Here is a 26,621-nt window from a genome sequence, read left to right as displayed (position 1 = left end):
CTGGGGAAAGCAACCCCAGCGAGCTCCCCGGGGGAGCTCTGAAACACGGGCGCGCTCTCGCGCATTTAACAGCCCATCGCGCTCAGATGCAATTAATAGGAGTAATTGGCGAACCGAGTTCATTACGGCCAGAACGCGAGCAGCATTGCCTCGCCTGCTGCGTTACAAGCACTCATAACCACGCTGTAATAATCTGACGCTGTTAACGCATTTGCATCCCCAACCTCTTCCCGCGGTGGTTCAGCGAGGGGAAGCCCCGGGGCACAGCGGTGTGCCGAGCAGGGTAATTTAATTCGCTGCCTTTCGCTTGTCGCCCTCCAACACTTGCAGACGCACCGTAATCCCCGCTCCGGCGGCACGGAGCCCAACACCGGGGCGCGGGAACACGCAGACAGGGTGCAAGGGGCTTCCGTGGGGCGGGATGACGGTCCAGGATGGGAGCGCAGCAGCACAGGCGGGTACGGGGCCTGAGCGCAGGGTCCGGGACACCCTCTCTCCAGAGCAGAGGACACAAAGCATATCCACGTCTTTCTTCCTGTGTTCCAGGAGGTTGCTGCTGGCCGATACATGGCCATGAAAAATATTTTCAGGCCTAAACTAGCTGATCTGAATCTAGAAGAGCTGTAGCCAGAAGAGACGTAAGGAACATCAGGAAGATCTACAATGCCGTGTTTTAATCAAGAGCGCATCTCCCCTTATCCCTCTCCAGTTAATACAGTAATAAGAAAAAAAAAATTAATTCTGCTTTGTCTTGCAACACATATTCCAAAAACTGTGCCCCAAGACATCATATGAAAATTTGCAGAAATCATTACAAAGCAAAATGTTTTGGAGACCCATTGCATTTTAAGCCATTTACTCCATTAAGCCAACGAGACCCATTGCATTTTAAGCCATTTACTCTGTTTAACGTACTCAGCTTTTAGCAGCAAACAGAGCCACGGTACCAGTTCTATCAATTATTCTTCGAAGTTACTTTAAAATAGCAATGTTGGTCTTGCTGGTTGGATTTTATTTCATTTAGTTCTAGTACCGCATTTCAGACACAGCTGAGAGCAGCAATAGATGAAGACAACAGTAAAGCAGCTAGGTGGCATAAGAGCTCAGTAAACCTGGCCAGGAGATGGGGAACCAGCCTGCAGGATGACAACGTTCCATACCAAGCAGCCAAAGTCCCTCTCGCTGGGGCAGGATAATCTTTGGGAAGCAAGGTGGGTGACTATAGTTTAACCCCTTACCAGCCAGAGCTCCCTTTCCACTTTTTAGGCCTGCTGCTAGTCAAGTTCCAGGAGGACTACAGACAGACACCGCACCTGAGCCAAAAGCTCCTAGTTTGGCCTTATTTCATATAGGCAAGTCTGCTGATGCTGGCCCTGCTGTCTTGTGCAAACAGCTGTGGGCCAGAACAGTTCTTAAGCTTTTTTTTTTTTTAAATAGTGCAGAACAAAAACATGCCAGACAGACACACTTCTGTCAATGCGTATGTGGTCTCTAGGCTCGCTTAAAGACCACCCCCTTTCCTTGTACGGTGCGACTGCTTCACGTTTATTCCAGCAAATGCTAACTCTGAGAAGGGGCTCTCCTTGTTTGTCCCCAGTATTTCACAGGGGCAGCAGACAGGTCAAGGCTGCAGGAGAGTGAAGAGAACACAGGTAAGTTGATACAGCAGCAGCAAAATGAAACAAAATTGGAGAAGTCAAGACACATCAGAAAGCTGAGCATTTTGAAATGCGTCCAGGGGACCTTCAAAGCAAACACCAAACCCAACCCCAGCAGGCTGTCCTGAAGACTGGCTTAAGAAAAGGCCGAGTGGAATTTTAAGGCACTTAGCAGTAATTTTCCTCAGTTTACCACAGTGCAATGTTTCCCCTTGTAAACGAGTCCCCAGACAGCTCTGCTTGTAGGATCTCTGCAACGCCACAGATAGACGTAAAGAAACACATCTGCTCCTGCTAGGCCCTCGCATTACCACGAGTAGCCGGCCCCTTGGAGGGCAGCTACAGACTTGGCAGAAGTTGAAGGCTGAAAGGCCTTCTCCTGAAGGTCCAGGGAGCAGGAGACTAACCGCATCTTTCTGTGGAAGTGACAGACTGAAATCAAATAGCTTTTAAAGGCATTTAGTTAAACTGAAATGCAGGCCCATTTCTGTGGAGTTTAAAAGCAGTGCCTTATTCTGCTTTAGCTCTAATCTGTTCCTAATCAACTTAAGACAAATTTATCTTAAGCCAGATTTACATCTGTTAAGAAGAATCCATGTAGCCTTTTGCTCCAAAATTGCCGTATTGTTTTTACGGAAGCATCCACGACTTTAAATGGGTGGAACAGATTCCAGAAACCAACTGAAGACCAAAGAACAAGCCAATTCATAGAGGTATTCATTAACCCTTCTCCAAGGAGTAGCAAGCTTTAAGATACACCTCAACTCACAGCAGGGAGGGAAAGATCAAGGATTACAAAACCAGAACTTCCTCACAGGCCGTGCCCCTCGACTGCCTTATGAGCAGTGACATTAATACAGGACCCTGGGCGATGCCAGCGATGTCGGACACATTGAGTCACTCTGAGCGAGAGCTGCCTCAGGAGTTGAGCACAGCATCAACATGTAAAACAGCATCCAGAGATTAACTGCTGTCCCAGTTTCTCATAATTTAGCAAGATTAACAGATAGATAGTCCCAGCAGCCACCAGTATTAGTAGCTCAGAATTATTTCCAATAAGACTATAAATCAAGTGGCTGAGAGAGGTTTGGGCAACAGCAACTGCCTTCAACAGCACTCTTGAAGTACAAATTCTAATAATTTATGTGCTTCATATCCATTTGTTATATACACTGCACCACTGCTGTTCACTTGGCATTTAAATTTGCAGGAAGAGATGAGCTCTAAAAGGACTTAGTGCTTAAGGCTGTTTTACGCAGGAGTCCTGAGCATCCACCCAGTTCTGTACTGGGCTTTGACACTGGTTTACTTAACTCAAACTGGGGTTGAGGGTGAGGGAAAGGGGAAGAAAGGGACAAGTGCTGGAGGGACAGACAACCAAGGACTACAAATCCGTTAGAATATGGATTATGGGAGTCTCAAGGTAGAAGCAGGCGTGAATTTAAACTTTTGTCAAGACAGCAGAAAAAACTACTGCAGTTCTTTGTACTCACAGGAATAGATATTGTTCCCTAAGCATTCCTACACCTCTAAAACTGCAGGACACTCACACTGGAAGGGGAGAAGAGGAAGGAGAAATTCTTTGCTCTGGACACATGGTAGTTTGCATCCTCACCTCACCAGCATTCAGCATATATTCATTTCAACACCTATTATGCCAAAGAAATTTAAAATAAGTTTCAGCCACAAATAGCAAATATTAACGGAATCCAACTTCACTGATTCAGAGTAGCGATCGCCACACTGACTTCCACGATAGTGGAAGTTACCTTTCTTCCCACCCAAATTTATATTCACATCTCAATTTTTTAAGAAAGCTGAACAATCAGTGCCTGGAAATTAAAACAAGTAGAGATAAAATGACTTCTAGGAACAACTTTGAGCCAACAGGTTTGGCACAGAATCAAAGCTTTTAAACACCCTGATCTGGGAGAAATAGGCAATAATTAACAAAGAACATAGCAGCTTGGAACAGTCTTCCCTAACCAAGCCTGCAACCTCCTGGCTGCTCCCCCCAGTGCTCTGTGTTCTTGCACATGGCCTTCCTTGCCAAGGCTTTTGATGGCATGGGTGGGAGAAAAAAGGGGAAAACCCGCTCTTTTCACCAAAGATAGCATGAAATCACACACCTGTCTTCCACAATAACAGCATGACAGGAGTATTACTCCCTCTTCCTCCCATTTCAACTAAACACATTTTGAGACTCCCTCTGAAGTACAAGTATTCTTTACTGTCAAAGCTACATGGAGACCTCATATTGACTATGACAACTGGAGCAGACAATAGTCTCATGTAATGGTATAAAGTTCTCCAAGGGTCTGAATCATTTAAACACGTTAAATATTTTGTAACCAAAGAACCAACTGCAATTTCAATCTGTAGAACTCAGCTCAGACACATCTGCATTCAGCCATTTCCATGGAAGGAGTTGCCAAGTCCCAACTCTTTAAGAAGTTGTGGTCCATCATATCTGAAGAAGTTGAGATCCAAACCCGTGACTCAAAACCCCTTTACCATACACTTCAGGAAAAGACAGTTTGAATTCAACACAATTTACAGTTAGGGAAGGGAAAATAGTTTTAGATTTGACCCTCAGTAAGATTTCATCTAGGAGAGAACTAAACAAGATCCAAGCCACATTCACTTGATAAAGAGCCTGTTGGATGTTCTTAGGGGAACTCCCTCCCCCAGTCCAGCAGAATTACTCCTTAGCCTCCAAAGCAGAATTAGTTGCATTTCTTGAAAGGTGTTGAAGTCTGGTGTAATAGTGTCAACCTCCTACAAAGCTGAAAAACAACTGATCACTTCAATCTAAACCAGACTTAACAGGCTGCAAGGTGTTTCAGGTGGCTGGAGTAGCATCAAGCATTTTGCAACCAGTTATCAGGTTCTTGGCCTAAGTGCTGACAATGCATGAATGAAGAACAGCAACAAGACTTAACAAACATGATTAGTATTATCCAACTGCTTTGTTATAAATATATTATATACATTCAAACATCACATTAAAATATTATTCCATTACACCAGAAGAGATTAAGGCTTTATATTATTTACAGAAACAAGCAAGCACCTTAAAAAAAAAAGAACAAAAACACCAGTCATTGACATTTCCCTTCTAACATTACAAGTTTGATACTTGAGCTCTTGAATACAGCTATTTGCAATGTGCCCAATGCTAGAACTATTTTAAACATACATTGTCAGGGTAGGAAACACTTAATAGAAGACTCATCAGTGAGCACTCCACATGAACAGACGCGAGCATGTGTTGTACTGGATGCCCTCCCTCTCCTCACAGGCTTGTTAAGTTGAAGGCTTATGCAGAAACGGTTTGCTCAATTCCATGTAGACAGTAGAACAATTTTATTTTAAGGGAAACTGAAGACACTTGAGGATTCGTGGCCCACTGGTGTAGTGGGATTCTCGAAGTCTGTTCCACATTACATCAATTAGATTTAACATGATAGCAAAGATAGAACTGTAAGTTTATCAATCACTAAGTGCATTGAACAGTGATGATTTTATAGGCTTCCATTACTCTGACACACTGTTTTCATGCAGTGTATTTGGACTCAACATGAAGTGACCAACTGTTGTCACCATTCCCCCTATAGGTCTTAAGCAACAAGCTATTTTTGAAGTGTTAAATAATGTTGATACAACACATGTTTACTACGCCACCACGTACCAATGGAGTGACTGTCCTGCCTTCTGGCTTGCCTGATAGCCTTATGAGATACAGTGATGAAGTATTTTCTAAGATGTAAGCAGACATGGCTAAACAAAAAGGTGCTCAGTAAGAGTAATCATCTTCATTTCAAGTATTGTTTTAAGAATTAGTTCTTTTCATTACAGTCCATGTTAGCACTTTTTAGTTTGTGCTGTAGAGTCTGTTATTTCTTTGCAGGTCTTGAATTTGGCTGATGGCTTTATTTTTTTTTTTTTTTAAAAACCCAACATTGGCAACAAGTTAAGGATTGCAGAAGGCTGGCAAAAGTTATTTCATTTTCTGAGCCCATTTCATGTCATCTGCTCTTGGCTTCTCCCCAGTAACTCCTTGGATAATGTTCTCCAAACACCTCCAGAATCTTATCTTCTCTAATGGATAGTTCAGCCAACCTAAGTGATTGCAAAGGAAAAAAAGGGTTAGTTTGTCGTAGCATCCAAAATTCAATGTTTTGCAATGTTTATTTAATAACATTCTTTAAATTAAACACAAGGTAAATGTAAGGGGAGTTCAGAGGTGGACTCCTCTATGGCCATTGCAAAGCCAGAAAAGGGACCACCAAGTTGAATGATTTGTGGAAGCAAGACATTTTTATTAGTAGCATCTTAGATTTAGTATTGAAATTTAAGCAACCAAACAAAAACCCCAACCCAGCAATTTCAGCTATTGTTCCCCTATCAGTTTCCCCATCACCAAAGCCAGCCCTGCTTTTCCCTGTGTTTCTCATTAGGTAGTACTGCAAGAAAGTAAATACGCACAACATGGCTCTGAAATCTCAAATACATTATCAATGCCACAGTTTCTAGAAAAAAAGAAATAATTAACAAAAAAAAAAAATCAAGATTTCTGTTTGGGACCTAAACACCACTAACTAAGGGTCAGCAAACTAAACAAAGTTTCTTCTTAAATAAAACCTCAAGTTTAGATAGTTCCAACATCAATTTTCATTTTTAAGGTACTTTAGTGTATTACGCTCTCCCTGGGCAAAATTAAAGTTTGCATAACTGATTGCTAATGAAGCCTGTGATGGAGAAATCTTGTTGTAGTACCACGCTGCGTTTAACGGTAGCAGCGTTGGACACTTCCTGGATTAAGAGGGCAGCACCGCTAGCAGCACACTCCCAAAGCTGTGCGACTGCTAACGGAGCACTTCTGCTTCCCAGGAACCAGAAAGGCTGTAACAGGTTGATATGGGATGGGCTTTTACCATTTTATGCAAAAATGGCAGTAAGTGCCATCGTGTTCTGCATGCAACAGGAGTTTAATGCATCTTTCCCAGCCTACAGATTTAGGGTATTTTGCTTTGTAGAAACGTTGCGCTGTACAGACTATGAGGCCGGAACTCACACAGGCTTAAGAGGCCTCATCCTGAATTCAGAAGGGCTTTATGTCTCACTTTTAGGGTATTAATTAGTACATTAACTTGATTTTCTGATACTGTATTTTGATTACACATATAACTGACCTAACTACAATATAACTGACAGGAGAGTGCACGAAGAGGCAATTTCACAGGGTTTTATTACGATGTGTTATACAGTAACTTTAGGCCTCTGTTTTATTAAATATCATAAAACTAGGAAAACCAAAAGAAATCAGCACCGGGAAATGTTATTTCCCTGTAGAAGTTTTCCTACGACCAGGAAGAGATGGATGTACACAGGGTTATATTAGTTATCCCACACTTACAGAACTGTTCTGTAAGCACACGTTATACTTTACTCCATGTACATTTCTGGAAAAGGGAAAAAAGCGTACGAAAACAAAACCAAAGGAGAGGCAGGAATGAAGTTGTTACCACAATGAAACAGTGAGCTAGCAGCAGCGGTTTGTGTTAGAGGAAAGAGCTAACACACACGAGCAAGACTGGAACACAGAAAAGCTGCTGTAGAGCCAGCTCTGCGGACCATCCCTACAGTGGTGACACAGCCAGCAGAAGGAAAACAACTGTTCTTGCTGATGATGTCTTAGACTATGTGTATAGGTATTAGGGGACAGAAATACTAAAGGGAGAGAACATTCAGGATATTCACTGCTGAAAAATAATCGCATTTCTAGAGAGCTAGATCGTTCTTAATCAGACAGTGCAGCTTTAACAATCTATCGAAACAGGCAGTGTTTTCAGCCACTTTCTGTAGCTGGACATGACCTTTCCCAGCTCACCTGTGATGCTGCAGCTCCATTCAACTCACTGTATACTGATGCCCTTTAGGAAGTCAGCCCATGCAATTCTCATTAACACAGCCATCACCCCTCAAGGAATGGATGACCCCTTCCTGGTGTCTAAAAATGGCAGTCAGTGCGAAAGCTTTAACGCTGGGAATGCCAGAAAGCTCTGTTATCTGACACCTTCCCTGGCAATGATACAGCGGCAGACCTTTACGTACGCAGGTCAGCTCTGAAATCAAGTACACTCTTTGTACTTGACTGTCTACTCTGAAGTCACTAACAAGTGCATTACAATAACTAGTCCTATTTTACTTGGTAAAGGCCCCTTTTAAATAGCACATTGACTGCATATTTCTGCCCTCCTCCTCACTTCTACCCTAGAAGAAAGAGAATTAGGGCTGCAGGAACACTTTGTTCCATTGGAAAATCCAAGTATACAATCTATCATGCTGTGTTATGTCAGACTAGTACGGTATGAACACTTACAGAAAGTATGGAGTGAACAGAAGCGCATGCATTTTTTTTTTTTTAACAAGAAAAAAAGCAACTAGCCCAAGACTGCTAACAATGATCAGGCTTAAACTTTCAGGACATAGTAAGACTGAAAAAAGCTCTTAGGGTAGCAAGATTTTTGCAATCATCTGTCAAGCCAGGCTTCTTAATTGTACTGTGTTTTTACACAACGTTCTGGTCATGAGAACTAGATTTGTTTCTTGGCAGAGATTTCAAAACGGACATAAACTGTTTGTCAAAGCCAATGACAGAATGAAGAACCAGTGGTTTATTTCCAGCTGTCTGATTAACTTAATAACTTACTCAGGATTGTGCAACATTGGTGACTGAGTATACCCACCTGTACAGTGGGCATAAAATTGAATATAGATACAAGAGGAACCTAAAGCCAGTTTCCTGCAAGCCTGTCCACTTCTCTGCCCAAATCAGAATGAATGAATGCTGAAAATCCAGAAGCCTTGCTTTAGAAATGAGCATTCAAGGTAAGCTGCACTTGCAGATGATACGCTCTTTTGAAGGCACAGCAGCTTTAAGACTTTAATGAACAAAATCCATTACTAGCATGAGATTACCAAGATATCATGCAATCAGATCTCAGTACCACTGGCTACCCTTGTCAGGCTGAAAGTTACCTTTTAGCCAATCACAAATCTCCCCCCCCCATTTTTTATGCAACAAAAACAACTATAGTTTTGCTACGAGCTTGTGCAGCTAAGAGCACAGTTAATTTCATCACGTAATTTTCTAGGTATTTAATAGGCTGTCACTAAATTACATCTTGCTAGGTAAATTGCACTAGACTACTAAAGAGAGCTTGCAGTATGAACCAGATGGTAGTACCAGTTGTAATGCAGAAGTATGTCTCGTGTGGAGACACATGATGGATCCTGTGATGCTTCCGTGGCAGGATAACATGCCAGTCCTGTAGAAATATGACCCAGCGTGGAAGACCAAAGTACGTGTGAGACCACTTGTGAATCTGGTTCGTCATGGTTATGAAGATGATAAGGGCAAAGACATAACACTCCCAAGGACATGTTTCATATAACGCCTCTGCAAAACAAGATGTGTATCTTTAAGTTAAGTACCATATATGACAAGCTAAATTTCTACTAGGAAAATGAAGTCTTGCCCAGACAGAGCTGCCTCGTGCTGCAGGAACTAACAACGGCCTCAACGAAGCTGCTTTGGCAGAAGTGTCACGAGAGCCAGTGAGCCATAAGCAATTCCAGAATGCTACAAGACAGGCTGGTAAGTGCCAATGCCTGTCGACTCGCCATAAACAGGAAGTTAAACTGAGTTTGCCATCTATAAAATTAAATTAATCCTTTAATTCTTGCACTTCTAGTTTGCAAATAAAGTACTTCTACACAGAGATGAAGCATTTTTATACACTTTAGAACAATGAGTTTCCCTATATGCACAGTTTGACCCCTTTTATAAAAAGACTATTTACTGTAACTTCTAAGGCTTCCTTGCAAGAGTCTTCAGCCACAGATTCTCTGTTGAGCTAGAGAATCTAGCTGTCCCACCTTCTAGTTGCTCCACCTTCAAGAAAAAAAAATAGCCTCCCTCCCTCCTCCCAGGAGCATCATGCTTCCAACAGCTATTACTTGTCATCTCGTGCTCATTGATTTCTCCTAGCCTCACACAGACAAATGTTCATTTAAATATCAACAAAAATGCTAAATCCTCAGAAGTCAGAAGTAACAGCTTACCTGGGGAAAAAGAAACAAATTTGTATGCCATGTTTGCCAACGGGACTAGTGTCATAAAGCAGTTGTCTCCATTGGTCTCTATAAAATCATGTCTGGTAATTGCTGTGGGGTCAATATGATGTTCTCTAAAGGGTCTGATGAAAGCCTGAAAAAACAAATTGATAAACATGACACCATGGCGCAATAATGATCTTGGAAAGAAAAACATAAAAAACCCAAAAAACCTTGCATGCATTCAAATCTGATGACTGAGTTTAAGAGAGTTCCATAGTACAAAGCATGTAAGCAGGATTCAAACTTTTCTGATGACAACACTTCAGATAATTTGATTTATATTTGCAAAGCAATTCAGATCTCGGACTCAAATCCAGTTTTTCATTGCTTTTCAGTTTTATTCTTCTTAATTTTCCACTTAGGACCTTTAGCCTCTAGATCTCAAAAACAAAGCATCAGCATCCTAATTTCACAGACAAAATAAGCCTGTGAAATTCACAGATAGAAGTAACTTGCTAAGCAGCATAAACCAAGAAAACACTAAAAAAAATGAAAATTCAGTCTAACATTTTGTATGGGCTACAGATGACAGCATTAACAGACTAAATGCAAGTTAAGTGACTAGACAAACCGATATAAGTCAAACAGACTATACAAAAGTCTCCTCTAGGAGTAGAAATCACATCTGAATACACAATCCCAGAGGAGACAGAGCAAATGTGATAGGTAGGACTGGGACAGTAAAACAAGCATACTTATTTGCCTTCAACACATATATCATGTACAGGCTATGCAAAGGTGTCCTGATCAGTCTGAACTCTTGTTTATTTAGTGCATAGTCTCCTGCAGTGTTTTTTTTTGAACTATGGTCCAGAGATACAGGGATTCAAGGACTACTAAGTCTATTGAAGGTGAACAAAAATAAGCTTAAAACCAACAGTCTTAATTCTGCTGTTCTAGTTCATGTATTTGAGGAATACATGGAATATCCCATATACTTTTTTTTTTTAAATAGAGATCCTTCTAATATTGCACTGTGAGGGGTGATTAATGGTAGCTATGAAGAAGTTTATTTTAAAAAACAGATTACTGCTTACTATAGAAGTCAGTGCACCTTCCACTAAGCATCTGGCATTTGTAGCTGCAGATGTATAATACACCTCAAATGGAAATCTTCAGTCATCATCATTCTAATATGACTACATTTACAATAGAGGCCAGTAGCACAGAGAACTAGAAAGACTTCTTACTGGACCATCTTCATGTTTTCTAAGACAGCTTTTAGAGAGTTTAGCTACAGGAACAATCCACAACTCTGTTTACTGGCCTTTTGGAAGATCTACACTAGTCTAGCCAGGTTTCTACGCTTGTGGTGTCACAGGCCATTCCCACAGTACCTTGGGAAGGTCTGCGAACACTGGTATTGCAAAACTGAGTGCAAACCTTAAACAAGGTGATAAAATGGAACAGTGTCACCTTGCATATGTCACCTAGGCCAAGAGTAAACATGGCACTTTACCAGCAATATACCGTGCCATTTAGTGGAGGAGGGTTCTGCAGGTGGGGGAGCTGGTTACATTGGCAAGACTGCAAGAAAGATACAGCTTATATACACTGTCCAACACAGCTGGGAATACTGGAAGTGTTTCAGAAAAATATTCCGTAACTTTTTTAAGCTTAAGGATAAGAATCTCAAACCTTTCCAACTATGGGTAGCTCCACAGATCCCCAGGTATCTGCTCCCCAGTGAAATAATCCTGACAGAAAGTCAGCTGTAATAACTCCTGCAACTTGAGTGAGGAGAGAGACAGTTAGAAATACACAAGCATTTTTACCGACTTACATTTTATACTTGGTTTTACAAGTTTACTTGTTTATCTACCACTAACTTAGATATTTACAACCACATGAGATCTACCCAATCTGAATAAACATAAGGTCAGGCAACTATGAAAAAAGAGGTTAACAAGGTACCATTTGGACGGTTACAATCTTCATTAAATCTATAGCAAGATTTTGTGTTTAACCCATCTTCTACAGAGGAGCTTCACAAATATTTACAATTGCTTTACTACTAGTAAAGTAGTACTGAATCACTTAGATCTGCCTACCCTCTTCTTCAGTAGTGTTTAACAGATTACTTGGCTATAAAATAGCTGTTAAAGCCACCCCAACAGACAATACTATCTGCAGACCTTTCCTCTTCTCTCTTGGTCCCTTGTGCCTGCAAACAAGAAGCACTGAACTCCAATGACTACAGATAAGCACTAATTAAGAAGCCACTCCTGGGTACAGCAATACTATTTACAAAATAAGACTGGAACATCAAACAACTTCAAGACCGTGGAATCTGCAAAGCTATATAGGCAAGGCCCCAGAAACCATGCTAATGATTCTCTGTAAGGGACATTGTACACCTGCGATATTTGCATACTAAGTTAGATACACCATTAAACAGAGGTTGTTGCAACAAGTGTAGAGATTTTTCTAGGTGCCAACCACAATAACTTTAAAACTGCGGTCAAGTAAAGGTGATTTTCAGTTCTTGCATGGAAAGCCCTATTTTTGCCTTCATGTTCTGGATAATCTACCTATCCAAGTTTCCGGCTAATCCTGACATTTAAAAGTAAGGACATAAGAGATGTTATTTGATCAGAACAGCTGTATATTTTCCAGTTAGCCACAGATCTGTCAGATGGTGTTTAACAGACACCTATCACTCTTCACCTGCAGAAGTCGTCTGACTCCCAGGTTCCTAATCTCTTTAGTAATGAAGTCTCCAACCCAGTTTGAGACACCCTCCTGCATGAGCTCTACTGCCAGGCTCTTTATGCTTTTGAGGAAGAAAATTCAGAGAAGATTGCCAAAGAAGTTCCCTTGTTTTTAACAGAGAGGCTGGGGGAGTGTGGCATACAGCATAGCAATATGGCTATAGCAACACAGCAAAGAGCGAGATACTGCCTTGGGACTTCTGCGCTTGAGGGATTTAGGACAGTCAGACCCTGCCCTTTAAAGAACAGACACCAAGAAGTACCAGTTCAAGCCTGCACGTCTTGCTCTGAGCAGGTTTCAAGAGAGATTAACCAGGTCTGAATGGAGTCTAGATTTGCTGAAGAATGAACCAGACTAAGAATCGGGATCCTTTTTCACTGCAGTGTCGTCCCTTCAGGTTAATAAAAATATCAGAAAGGTCTGTTTGTTTTTTTCCCCCGAGATCCACCACCCAGTGAATATGTATACAAGCATACTTGGTCATTCTCTGCAGAGCCAGCATTCAGGCTCTGAAGGAGGAAGGCAGCACACGCTCCTTACCTGCAGGTCTGGTTAAAAGAATTCAGCAGAAGCACAACCCAGATTTCAAAATAGCTACTGCGTACTGTGCAAATATGATATACCTGGGAATTGATAGCGCCTGATCTCAGTGCAAATCCCTCAAAATCATATACAAAGTTCGTGCCAATTAAAGCACTATATACTGATCTTGCAATCTACTGTTAAATGAGTAACAGCAACAGAAATACAAAGATTATGCGTTCAAAAAGTATGTTTCAAAGCAGCTCAGTTAGCAATTCCCTATTCTCATTTGGTGCTCAGAGCATAAGGCACAGTCACTTATTATTGGCATGTCTGGCAGTTCTCAGGGAAGCCTGCGAGTCCATGCAAACCAGAGAAATAGTCACAGAGCCAGGTCAGAGTGGCTGAACATAGTTTTTTTAGTTTTCCCTGCTGATATTTACAAAAATCGGGTTGTTTACACAAGTTACTCATTGTAACACAGTCTTTGCACCAGAAACAGCAGGGAGTTGCAAAACCAGAGGTGATGCAGGACATTTTTTTTTTGCTCTGCTTGCCTCACCAACTCTTCTTCAGATGTCTGTGAAGCTAGGAAAACTCCTGGCTTTAAGTTACTCATTGTAACACAGTCTTTGCACCAGAAACAGCAGGGAGTTGCAAAACCAGAGGTGATGCAGGACATTTTTTTTTTGCTCTGCTTGCTCACCAACTGGCTTTCTCCTCCACTAGCCAGCATTTGTTTCTCTGTCTGAAGACTTTCTTCAAGCACAGCTTCTCATTTATAGAATCGAGGCTTTTGTGATGGGCAAGTACCCCTCTGCCTGCTAAGATGTTAGGCAAGACAATTCCAACTCACTTGTAATCCAAACCAAAAGTTAAAATTGTTGGTATACTGGTTCATCTTGCTTTGACTCCAAGGCATCTTGTTACTCCTCCCTCTCTCACAGAAACTTAAAAGCAATCTGAGATATGCCAGGAAACAAAACAACAAATGTGCATCTTTCCCCATAAGTCACACAACTTTTGTTTACCCTGGTCATGATCTGGACTTTGCCTCATTTTCCTACTCCAATCAGGACGCTTAGGTCAATTACCTTGAGAGTCCAGTTTAATGAAGTTCTTGTAACATTAGCAGGATTGCGAAAGAGCAGGTAATTTTTAGAACATGAAAGAGGATGAGGTTGTTCTGTTACTATTGATCAAATGCTCTTCATCTTCAGGGCACAGCAGTTACCTACAGTGCACGCAGCACAGCATATTTCAGATATATCCCTCCTTGTGGTTACCTTTTGCTTAGCTGATCCCTCACCTCTACAGTCCTTCCCCTTGCCTTTCATTTTCAAAGAGGGAGAAGAAATAAAATCAGGGTTAGTGTGGCACCTACTACCCAAAAGGCTTTCTTTTTGTATTATACATCAATCCCCACTGCTGAATCCATTATCTAGTTGGCCCAAACTCTTAAATAGAGCAGGAGACACTTCATCCTTTATGTATCACCTGATCCCTCACCTCTACAGTCCTTCCCCTTGCCTTTCATTTTCAAAGAGGGAGAAGAAATAAAATCAGGGTTAGTGTGGCACCTACTACCCAAAAGGCTTTCTTTTTGTATTATACATCAATCCCCACTGCTGAATCCATTATCTAGTTGGCCCAAACTCTTAAATAGAGCAGGAGACACTTCATCCTTTATGTATCACCTTATTGTACTGAAGACAGCTTTTTTTTTTGTATTATACATCAATCCCCACTGCTGAATCCATTATCTAGTTGGCACTCTTAAATCACTGCTGAATCCATTATCTAGTTGGCCCAAACTCTTAAATAGAGCAGGAGACACTTCATCCTTTATGTATCACCTTATTGTACTGAAGACAGCTTTTTTTTTTTTAATAAGCACTAAATTCTGTACACTTGTTTTTGTTTCAGACCACACATGTAAACTACAGTGAGACAGGGTGGAGCATAATAGCTTTTAGATCTCCACCTAAGCAGCTGAAAGAGCAAACAGCCTTGATTCAGGGGGAAGATATCCAAACAACACTTCACTTTACAACAACTAAAATACCATTCTTGCCGAGGTAATCACCCTATTAACCCACATCGCCTCCAGCACGCTGCATTATCAGAGCTTGAAGTAACAGCAAGAACAACAACAAAAACAGAGGCAAAATACTGACAGTTCAATAGATATTTCACATGTTACTTTGACATCAGCTGGTAGAAAGCTAAGAGGAAAGAATGAAAGGTGCCTGAAGCAGTGCATTATACTAAAGCAATCTGAAAAAAACTAACTACCAGAAATCATATTTCAGCTGTATTGCAGAAGCGCTTGCTCACTCTTCAGCAGTTGTGTATGACCAGTTGTAATAAAAGAGCAAAAACTGTACCAAAGATTATACATGACTAGCATGGTAACACTTCGTTTGCATCCTGTCTCCAGGCTCAGAAGGCACATCAGACAGCAACGAATTGAACTCAACATTCTCACATACCTAGCACTGTCTTTAGTTAAAATGGGAAAACCAGGGCACAGGTGTTCAGCTACTTCTCTAAGGTGGTATAAGATCTTGATGCTCTGTCATCAAGGTTGGGAGGGCAAGGTAAGATTGACAGCCATGAACATGAATTAAGAGTTAATCATAAAGTTAGAAAAAGCAGGATATCCACAGTATAGATACATATGAACTGCAAACGGTGGATTCACACACTCGTTAGAAGCAAGATCGGTAAAGCATTAGAGAAGTACTGCTCTGTATACATTAGTTTTACTCCAGCCTGCTGAGCAGTGGGATGGAGGATCAGCCCATCTATGGCTTATATCTGAAGAGGAGGCGAGTACTCAGAACACACAGGAGGAGGGGAAGAAGGCATTGTAGTTAACAAGTGAGCTGCAGAACTTGCTCAAAACACCAGGATTTCTTTGTTTTGGAAGTAGACTGCTGGAATCAGGAGAAAAGAAAAAGGCCTAGCATACAAGGAGACCAAAGGTGTACAAATGAACTTCAACCAGTAGCAGATGTTTTAAAATAAGTGAACACGTGACTGATGCACACATTTGCTAGAGTGGCTTTTCTTTTCCAGCCACTCTGTACTTGTGATCCTTTGTGCAGGCATGCCTACAGGCACAGCAGCACCCGCCGGACACCTCCGAGGAAGGAAGTGAGTGCCTCTTGTCTGAGTCAGGGGACATGCCAGAGCATGACCACTGGCACTCAGACAGCCAAGCCACCTGCTGGGCGGTGGGTCGCAGGGCTGGAAATGCAACTAGCCCAAACATATAATCGACACAAGATGGCTTTGCTCCCGCCTCTGTTCTGTGTTCAGAAACCAGAAAATATGTAGGGATTTGTGTCACAGAAAAGCCCCCACTCCTCTTCCCTGCTTAAGTACCAAATCGAGATATTACAACTTGCAACCTCAACAAAGGGCTTCTCCTGTGAGCAAGTCACATACCACGTCCTGCAACCTGGCTGCTCCCAGGCGCGAGCGGAAGGAAGCCAAATGAGAGCGGGACATTTGAGGTAGAAGGTGTTCAAGAGAGGAAACTATGTTTGCAACAAGAAGTTGTACTTCACCGAAATTTTACAGAGCCAAGTGTAAGCCTGGCTTTGCATAGATATAATTCTCAAATTGTAACCCAGAAGCCTTACAGTAGAGTATATAAAGTTTCATATTTACTGTAAAAATTCAGTTAGAGTCTCTGGAGAGGAAAAAAAACAGCATAAGATGTTATTAAATAACTTGATGCTATTGCGTAACATCATTGAGAAGTACAGTCATTTTTAATCAGTGATTGTATGAACTAGTTGAATGTTACAGCACTAAAGAGTCAGGGGAGTGGCTAACTCCACAACAGAAAAAAATTTGTTTTCTAAAAATCAATATGCTAAAGTAACAGTTGTTTGTTACTTATATGCTTATAAAAATAAAATGCCTTAGTCATCTGCATTCCACATTTAGTGGCTTTTAGTACAAAGAAGGCAGGGGTTTGATACTATGGCAAGTTATGAGGCTAAGAAAATAATCCCTGAGCACTTCAAGTGTAAAGTGTAGCAGCTTAAAAGCAAAAAAGAAGACTTAATCATTTTGGCTATTTAAAGCTGAGAAACATTCAATCAGAACTGGACCTAACAGTGCAAGTAAGCAGAGAACACAGTTGAACTATGAAATAAAAGAAGGGCCTGGATATTATATGTATTATTATTATATATAGTAGTTATATTACATTATAAGTGGGGTTTCAAATAAGCCATGTCTATAATACATGCACTCCAGAGACGGGAAAAGTCTATCCTAAGTCACACAAGCTTATTTTGCAAGATTGGCACACTACCCATATAGCAGACATTTCTTCTTCCCCCGCATACTCCAGTTACTCCCCGTATAATCCACTGCCTCCCAGCAATGCCGCCTGAGAACGGGGCACACCTCTCGCCTCACCTCTAACTGAGACAGACCTGAACGCCCAGCCTCAGCAGAAACCACGCAGCTTGCAACACCGCCAGAAGCTAGCAGGAAAAGGAGATCCCCAAGGAATCAGGGTACCATCTCCCCTGGAGTCGAGCAACAGCAGATCCTAAAACAAATATTCCTCTACCAAAAGCATGACTTGGCTAAGAATCACTACCAGATAAACTTAACGATAGGAACCGCCAAATTTTATTTTCATGTCTTTAATCTTAGTCTATTAGCACAAAGCAAGCTATTGCTACTATTTCTCCAGCTGATGGAGTGCTTGCGAAGAACCCGTCACATTTAAATGACAAAATCCTGACAGCTTTACCTAGCCCTCAGGTTCTTAAACAAAAAGTACCATTGTGTGTACTTCTTTTCCCCAAAAATGCACTACTAGAAAAAGCAATTAAGCCATCCCAGAAGAAAGTGATTAAAAGAACAGAGAACAATGGATACTAAATGAAAACCAAGACCAAATTTTCCCTCACTAAAAAAAAAATCCAATACTTTCACTAGTATGACTAATCAAACTAATCCTCTGGTTTCATCCATTTAAAACGCTCCCAGGAATCAAGCAGGGTGAGCTCAGCTCTCGGGAGCACCGGGCAGTTTTGTGCACGCAGGTTGGCACCCAGAGGAGACCTAATACCTGAACGTTTGCCTGGCGCAGGACGTAAGCAGCCATAATGCTGGTTTTGTTCAAGGCCTGCGCTCTCCCACCGAAGCGGATCACTCTGTCACCATTCACTATAACCCACTCCTTCATTAGGGCAACACTCCAGCGCGTGTTGGTGTTTTGAAGTGCAAGAGGCACTATTCTGAGTGAATCAGGGCCACTGAGACCTATAGTTCTTAAATGCTCGAGCCGAAGTCCCCTGCAACTTTAAGAGAGCCCCTGACAACTCGCCAAGCACACAGAGCTTTCTTTGTCCCAGTCCCCGTTGCTGACAAAGAGCAATAGCACGTCCGCTGTGCACACAAGTGGGAAAGCACAGATGGGGCCATGTCACCAGCTTCCCCCCACTACCAGGGTAAGCAGCCTCAGGCAGGGAGAAGGGCTCATCTCTCCCCCATCAGGGTATAGCCTTCACCCACCCTGCCCGAGAACAGCTCCTAGCACACTCGAGTTCACCCCCCTAATCCAAGCTACATGAAGAACAGATAACTGGTGTCAACATCACCTGCCCGAGTGCAAACTAGCAATTATATTCCATAATTCCACTTTCAAAACCAACAGCCTCCAGGATCCTCTGGTGCCAGAATGGCCTAGAGCTCCTCAGTTAACACACACAACCACTACAAAATGGATCAACAGAAGAAGACGTAACACAAATCGTGTTAGTGCAATGCAACTGTATTTGTGCAATACAAAGTGCAACAAAACAGAGAATCAAAGTTTTGCCTATTTAATCACAACTTGTGGAGTCTCCATCTTTAAGAGATGATACAGTTTAGGATGGAAAACACAGTTACCTACAGCTATAATGTAACCAATACTTACTTCAGGTGGGGTGAGACAGGTGACAAAGATTTGGCTTATTTGGACCAACACTGAAATAAAGGATAATTGTCCTTTGTTAAGTGAGGTTTCCCTGGTGTAATTTCAAGGACCTTTTACATCAAAATTTCAAGTGGAAACTCATTTTAACGTACAAAGTAAATCCAAAGTGAAGTGACATCGTTACAGTTCTGTCTCTTGCTGTAAGGCAGCGGGACTTTGAAGCAGCTGATCCACATGCGCAGCAGCCCCTTTCATACAGCATTCATGGTCTCTAGAGCGCTTTTACACCAGTGTGTGTCAGAGCTTTCATATGTATTACACACTCATTTGGCTTTGCAATGCAGCTAACCAAGTGCAGCTCTGCAGAGCTACTCAAGCTTGAAACAAAAAGGTTTTGGGCCTTGATCAGAACAAGTTTCTATTTTGAAAGTGAACTAAGCCATTTCTTTCTGCATGCTCTGTCTGGCCAACCCACAACATTTGCAATAATGAAAGTGTACCTCAGACGGGTTTAAAAGAATTAGTTCCCTAACTCTCAAGTTAGCAATGATTAATTGTATCTTGTGTTGTGTCACAAGATGTTTCTAAAGATATCTGCCCTACGTGGGGCAGTTCTTACGCATATAAACAGGTTACAACACAAACTTTTTTTTTTTAGGACTGCAATAAACAGTATCTATTAAGAACAAACGTGGCTGCAGATAAAAGTCAAATGTCAGAAACAAGTCAACCAATTTGGAAAAAAGGCTTTAAAACCCTATACAAAGACATGAGGAGGGAGGGAAGAATGAAAACCAGAATCCATGGTGCAACTTGCCAAACTTTTTATCTAGATGGTATTAATGTACCACCTATATATACACAACTCATGTATATAGAATCATATGCTGGACACCACAAACACACCTGAAGGTATAAGAGCTTTCAAGCCTAATGTTACATGTTTTGGTGAGGCTTTTCTGCTTATCACACAAGTAATACCTATGCCAGCCTTGTCCCCAGCACTACTGAGCTTCTATTATAGTGGCAGAGGCTGCTCTGGTTCTGCAGTACTGCTAGGATGGTGTCCCGCTGCAGTGGGACAGTTCAGCTGCAGCTGAAAAATTGGGGCTATTAAACCTCCACCACACCCAGCCTTCCTAACCAAGCCTACCTGGAGTTAACCATGTGCATGCAAATAAAATACCAAATTCAAATCTACATAGTTGTCAGCTTGCACGAAAAGGAAAATTTTCATAGCTCCTCAGCAGCTGAAGACATTGAGAATAGGGCATGACTGGATTTAACACAGAAAACAAAAAAAAAATCCATCCCCTGCCTTTTTTTTTTTTTTTTTTTTTTTTTTGACAGTGAGGAGGGGAAAGGAATTGTCTCATATCTCTGCTAAACCAGCCTGGAAGACAAGAGACTCAACGGGTTCCTTTTCCTTTCCGGCAAGATCATCTTTAGTCAGCAGAAAACAACCCAGTTCAAAAGCTATTCTAAAACAACGCCATAGAGTTCTCGCCTGCCTTCCCTCACCCCACAGCGTGAGTACCGGTAGGTGATTCAGCACAGCAAATGACAGCATGCCACGCAACTTCATTTCTTAGCAGACTGCCTGCTCACACACACAAGGAAGTGAGTGCTTTTGGACTGCCAGTAAGAGGAGGATCAGATCTTTTTTGTCCCAAGAATTTCTAGATTAAGATATTTACAGTATTAGCCATGTTACAATTATGTCTGCCTTTAAAGGCATGAAAAAAGAAGATTAACTCAGCCTTTAATTATAGATACAGGGTTTAGGCTGGGTGAAGTGATGCAGAAGGTTCAAACTACTCCCTATTCCTTAAATGAAAAGATATATTTACATAAGAGTACACAGGGAATCCCAACAACGCATCTTAATGAACAGGTCTGCGCAGGAGATTACATAAGAGTACACAGGGAATCCCAACAATGCATCTTAATGAACAGGTCTGCGCAGCAGATCCAGCCCATTGGATCACTGATCGCTTTCAGATTTTCAAAGACCTGATGTGAACTTCATCTAGAGCTATGTCGTTATTAGCAGAATGTTTATTTTGTGACCTCAACTCAAAGGTCAATATTCTAATCTAAGCTTCAGGAAAACCTTCAATGGGAACACATCTGACGATGTCTGTGACTCAATATTCCCTATCTTACCCATTGTGTTGCATGCGGTATTTAGGAATCGGGACATTTATGGAGATGAGTTTCACAAAACTTAATAAAACCTGATCATCACTGGAAATTACAGACATCATTCACACTTTATCTGGAGAAACAATGTATTGAAGGAAGACAGCAAAACAAGATAGTGTGCAGCGCTTATTTTATTGCACTCATTTTTGTACACACTATCAGTTATTTCCACACTGCTTTATTTACACAGAATCCAGATTCTGCTACTTTAATCATTCACTACTACTTAAATAATATTATCAGTGAATTGGCTGCTTTATCAGTTAAACTGGTAACCAGGATATCTGAGAACTCAAGCTTTTATCAATATTAACTTTGAGATGAAAGCCAGTTGCAAACAGATTGCACTACAGGTTAACCATCATTACCGATTCTCTTGTCTAGATCTGTCCTCATCATTGTGGAGCAGTTCTCATGCCATGTTCTTCTCCATTCCTCCCAACACCTCCACCTCATCAGCTGAGAGCAGGCAAGACTAAATTAGGCCAGGTGAGCTGGTAGGATTCACAGTGGGAGGCCACTGCTCCCCCTTAGCCCCAACACAAAGCCAATAACCTTTAAACAGACATCAGGAATTACCACTCCTCAGCTTTGACTGAAACTCACAGCATCTCACATATATCGCTATTAGAATCTGCTGTTTGGTTTGTTTTGGTTTTAAATCATTAGCAATATGCAACAGTGATTACAAACAAGTACCATTCTCTTCTAACACACACACCACCTCACACAGTTTATAAAAAAAGTTACTTTTATTATAAAGCACAGAAGCTGAACACCTGTAGCTAGCTTATATGGTGTCCTAATGAATGACACTATATGTTCTTTCAGTTAACAAGGCAATTCATATGAAAATACATAAACATTTATATACACACCCAACACACGAAGTTAATATTGCATTCAGTATGCATCGCAAGTACAGTAGAAGACTGGTGAAACGCTTAGTTGCTATTCTCTTCCCTCCCTCATCCCATGTTAGAAGTTTACCAGAAAATTATGAAAGGCATGCACTGCAGAGCCAACTCTTCCGATTTCTAAACTTAATCCTCTTTCCTTTTCCCATGTCCCCTCCCATAGATACATGGTCATACAGCTACCAGTAATGTTTGCTGCCCAGATAATGCCAACAGACTGAGCCAGCCACAGATGACCACCTGCTTCAGCTCAGCCTGCTCACTGCCCTCCCTTCTGCCTGTTCTCAAGAAAGCTTCTGTGCAACAGCATTTCAATACCATTCTAGTAACACAAAGCTCACGTAAACACTGATACTTTTTGCTCTGAGTGTTAACCAACATTCAAGTTGTACACAGGTTCAGGCTTTGAATGATGTAATGAATGTTGTGGAGTCCCTTTTCACACCCAGCTTATTCTGAGACAAGTTTTTCCTTTAGCTAATTCCATGCAATTCCCCATTCTATCAGTAAAGCTGTACAGCATCAAACTAGAATCCTTTACTAGTTCTTCCTCTCCTTCACTGAAAAGGTGAAATCACCAACTCACACTGCATCTAGACCAGCTAGCTCTGTACTGCCAAGATCCAGCCAACTTAAATACCTCTACACATCTAAGGCAAAGATATGAGACTGAGCTTGCTTGCCTACGCTTCCAATCAAACAAAGTAATAAGAGACCAAGAGTCACATTTATTAACCCAAGAAAGCTGCAACTTTTCTTATATTGCTGGAAAAAAGTCATCATTCAGGACAAAGGCCAAACTTCACATCTGACATGAAAGCATAATACTCCAAAACCTTCATTTTAGTTATCAGTCCCCAGAAATCAAGCCAGTTTGATGCCTGGAACACCTTTTATAGGCTTCTCTTGGGCTTTTGCTTTCTGAAAAGTTCTTGTAAATATTTTTGTCAATCACTGTATTTTGTTTCCAACTCTGACAGTCTTGACAGCTATTTTCCCTCTCAATAGTCCTTACACTTGCAATGACTATGTAAGAACACCAAACTTTAATAGCTACATTAAAAACTTCACCTTTGAGATACCGAGAATACACTGAAACAAAAAAGACACAAAACAGTAACAATTTTTGCAGATGGTCTCAGTTTCAGAGGCACTACAACTGCACACGCACAAACATCCCTCTCCCTTTCCAGTAGAAAGTCAAGCCTAAAAGATCACACATTTGTTTCCAGCATTACAACAGACAGTCTTGCCTTGTTCACGGCAGTGAACAGTTCCTACTTACATATCCCAACAATAACAGAGGGCGTGTGTTCCAGTCGCAAGTAGAAGAGAAGATTGTAAAAATTGAAACAGATCAGAGAGAAGCATAAGATGACAGAGATCCATTCTTGTAGTCTCTTTCCTGTTGGAAAAAAAGGAAAAAAAAAGCATGTTTTACTTTTATCAGAGAGAACATTTTGAAGTCTGAAATAATACAGACAGACGATTCTACTGCCTGAATGACTCACTCCATTTGTCTGACAGGGAGCTGAAACAGAAACTTATTTATCCATGGGAGGTGTGCATATTTTGTTAAATGACATTCGTCTTCCCCGAGCCACTACTTATCCCTTCTCTCTGCCCTTGCCCAAATAACAAGGACAAATCAGACATCATCTCACATTGTCCTAGTTTCCTTTTCCCTGCGGTGGCTGGCATAACGTTCCTCCGCATCACATCTTTTTCCAAATTTGCATTTCATTCAATATTCAGTGTTGCTGGTATGGCTGAATCTGGCAACAAATTTCTGGCCTCAGATGCCCTGTAATTAAATCACCTTATGATCTGTAATATTTAAAATCTCAGAGCTTGTAAATAAAGCTGTTGTACTAACAGGAAAAAGCATCATCCTGTATTTTGGTGGCCCTAGAACTGCTTTCCTAACATTGCAAGTATACTTTTTGAGCTTGCTTACTTAACTCCTGCAGTCTCGTCTTTGCCTTCCTGCTCCCAGACAGAAGGCTACGACCTCTCAGCCGTTCTGAGATGAGAAGAGACAGAATAAGCAAAGAGAAAGACCCGGCACAAATTCTCTCTTGTACCTCACTGTACTACTTTGTACCTCTACAAAAACCTAATTTATTGCCTATAAAAAGAGAACAGACACATCAGAGTATGGTAACACTTTGAATATTCAGACTGACAGGCAGAAGCTTTCTGCTGCTAATCACTGCTAGATCCTCACAAGGCGCTGACGTTGAGAGCGAGGGAGCGCTCAATGCAAGACCCATAGGGATTAAGGCATCAGAAACAGACCTTTAATGCCTAAATCCAAGGAGATCTGAGCTGCCACCTTGGCCCAGAAGGGTCCTAGCTGTAGTTAGCTCTTAACATGCTCAGGAGCAGATAGGTCTGTCTTCACCTATTTTAGGGGGCCAGTCAGCACAGCTGCCTCTTGCCCATGGCTCCCCAGAGCAGTTAACCCCACGGTCCATTCCTCACTCCCTCCTGCAGCCTTACACACTTCACATCACTCGAGTCTGAGGCAAAGCAACATGCAGGGGAACAATCAGTAACGACTACATGCAAGGTAAGCATCCTCTCACAGGAGTGGAGGCACACTCCCATGTCTGGCACGTCTTCAGGACAGGAGCTTCTTTCCTACTAATCCTCTATGTTGACCTACTGTTTGGTCAAATTTCTCCTCCTAAATGCTGAGTCAAGTCCTTCTTCTTAACTATACCATGCAATGAAAAGGAAACTAGGAACATCAAAGGAGGATCAGTATTACCTCCAATATGCCTACAATGCAATATTTTAAAGAAGGGTGAACAAAGACTTTTTACAGTTCAGAGTTTTGTTCTAGAAAGGCCATCAGTATATAAATTAACATCCTCTGCAGTAGCAGAGAAGAAAATCATAAAATTAAATTAAGACACAAGAACAAGCGTATTTCAAGACAGCATCAGGTCACAATGTGGGAGATTCTATAAAGAGATCCCTGGAGTAATGAAAGTAAGAGTTAATTAACACTCACTTCCTGCATAAGAAAACCACACCCTGATTAGAGGAGCTAAGTGGGTAGATCCTCACGGAACAATTAGCTGACTGCAGGGAAACACTAGGCTCCTTACTAGCAAGTCCCACGGGTTCAGTCTATGCAAACACCACTGTACTCTGAACACAGGGATCCCAAGACAACTGTCTGGAGATAGATATCTGAGTCCAGAAATGCAGCCCCAGCTCTGGACAGACTGGGAATCAGTCGAAGAAGCGGAGTCAGCACGAATAACTCGTGTTTAAAGAACACTCAAATTTAAAAGTATGTCCCACATGAAGGAATAAAGTGCCAAAGCCGCAAAGTATATGCTTAAAGAAATTGTGGAAATACTCCAGGGTCACATTCACTCTGCACAATTATACGTAATCCCCGTTCTTAAGAATTCAGTGGTTCAACATCACATGCTTCCACTGTAACACATATTCTGATGTTATCTAAGTTATTTATGTAATGCCAGAAAAAAATCGCACATCTAATATATTATCACAGTTCACTGCTGACAGATATCACTACGCACATACAACTTCACAGACTTCCCAGGAACTTCCTTTTACAAGCTAAAGATAAGGGTAGCAAGTTGTTTGGAGAGGAAAATCTTTTCCTTATGAGCAAGAGCACAGTGCAATAGTAAAGTTAGTGACTGCTTTTCTGTAAAGCGCAGGAATCAGTCACTGCCTGGATCAGAACAGTGTACCTAGACCAGCTGAAAGATGTCACACACCACCTTCACAGGGTGGTGACGTCACACACCACCAAGGCAAGGAAGAGGTGACCAATACAAGCTGAAATGGGCAGACTTGCCCTGAACAGTCTAGAAAACTGACAAAGTAATGAATGCCTTTGCTTTCTTATCATTACTTGGCTCTGTGCAAGTAGGAACACCTGCCTCTCCAGTAATTGCCTTGGATGTGTAAGCTAGGCTGTTCAGCTGACCTGCTGGAAACTGCAAGATGCTGGAAACACGTCTTCCCCTTCCTAATCCTTCACCTGCAAATGAATTCACTGGGAATGGCAAGAATACCTAGCACTGCTCACACTGTGAGCTAAAAACAAGTGGCATATTTTATTATAAGGAGTTTGCAGTTATTTCCATAGCATAGTCGAATAGCTGTTGTCACTTTATTGAGCTCTGACAAATAGCAAGCTTCGGGAAGACAAGACCAAAACAAAAATTCAAACATCCCTCCGCCCCTCTCTGAGGCGCCAGGACTGGGTATCTCAGAGTGGTTCACTGAATAAATATTCTGAAGCGAAAGCTTCTGTTGTTACCTTGCTTAGCAACCAAATTTGCACACCCGCTTTTGGATGGAAAGGTTAACTTTTTGTTCGTTTTTAAAGGGAAGAGCATTCATTCCGGGCGGTTTCTAGTTCGAAAACCTCCACCCCAGCAGCACAGCCCGTTTCTCAGACCTGCTTTAAGTAGC

The 26,621-nt window shown here is 41.6% G+C and overlaps 1 protein-coding gene across 1 annotated transcript in view; it reads right to left on the bottom strand.

Annotated features, from left to right (window-relative positions):
* Positions 1 to 3,930: 3,930 nt before the first annotated feature.
* LOC103894668 (transmembrane protein 189) overlaps positions 3,931 to 26,621 on the bottom strand; it is a 33,253-nt gene continuing 10,562 nt past the window's right edge. The window contains exons 2-6 of the mRNA XM_019470695.1: positions 23,440 to 23,652; positions 11,481 to 11,572; positions 9,789 to 9,933; positions 8,911 to 9,123; positions 3,931 to 5,780 (exon numbers count right to left, since the gene is read on the bottom strand). Of these exons, the coding sequence (XP_019326240.1) occupies positions 5,659 to 5,780; positions 8,911 to 9,123; positions 9,789 to 9,933; positions 11,481 to 11,572; positions 23,440 to 23,652 (785 nt within the window). The 3' untranslated portion in view covers positions 3,931 to 5,658. The remainder of the gene's footprint in view (positions 5,781 to 8,910; positions 9,124 to 9,788; positions 9,934 to 11,480; positions 11,573 to 23,439; positions 23,653 to 26,621) is intronic.

Source organism: Aptenodytes forsteri, unplaced genomic scaffold, assembly GCF_000699145.1.
Source record: "Aptenodytes forsteri isolate BGI_AS27 unplaced genomic scaffold, ASM69914v1 Scaffold159, whole genome shotgun sequence".
Classification (NCBI taxonomy): Eukaryota; Metazoa; Chordata; class Aves; order Sphenisciformes; family Spheniscidae; genus Aptenodytes; species Aptenodytes forsteri.
This window is presented reverse-complemented; position numbering and strand designations above follow the sequence as displayed.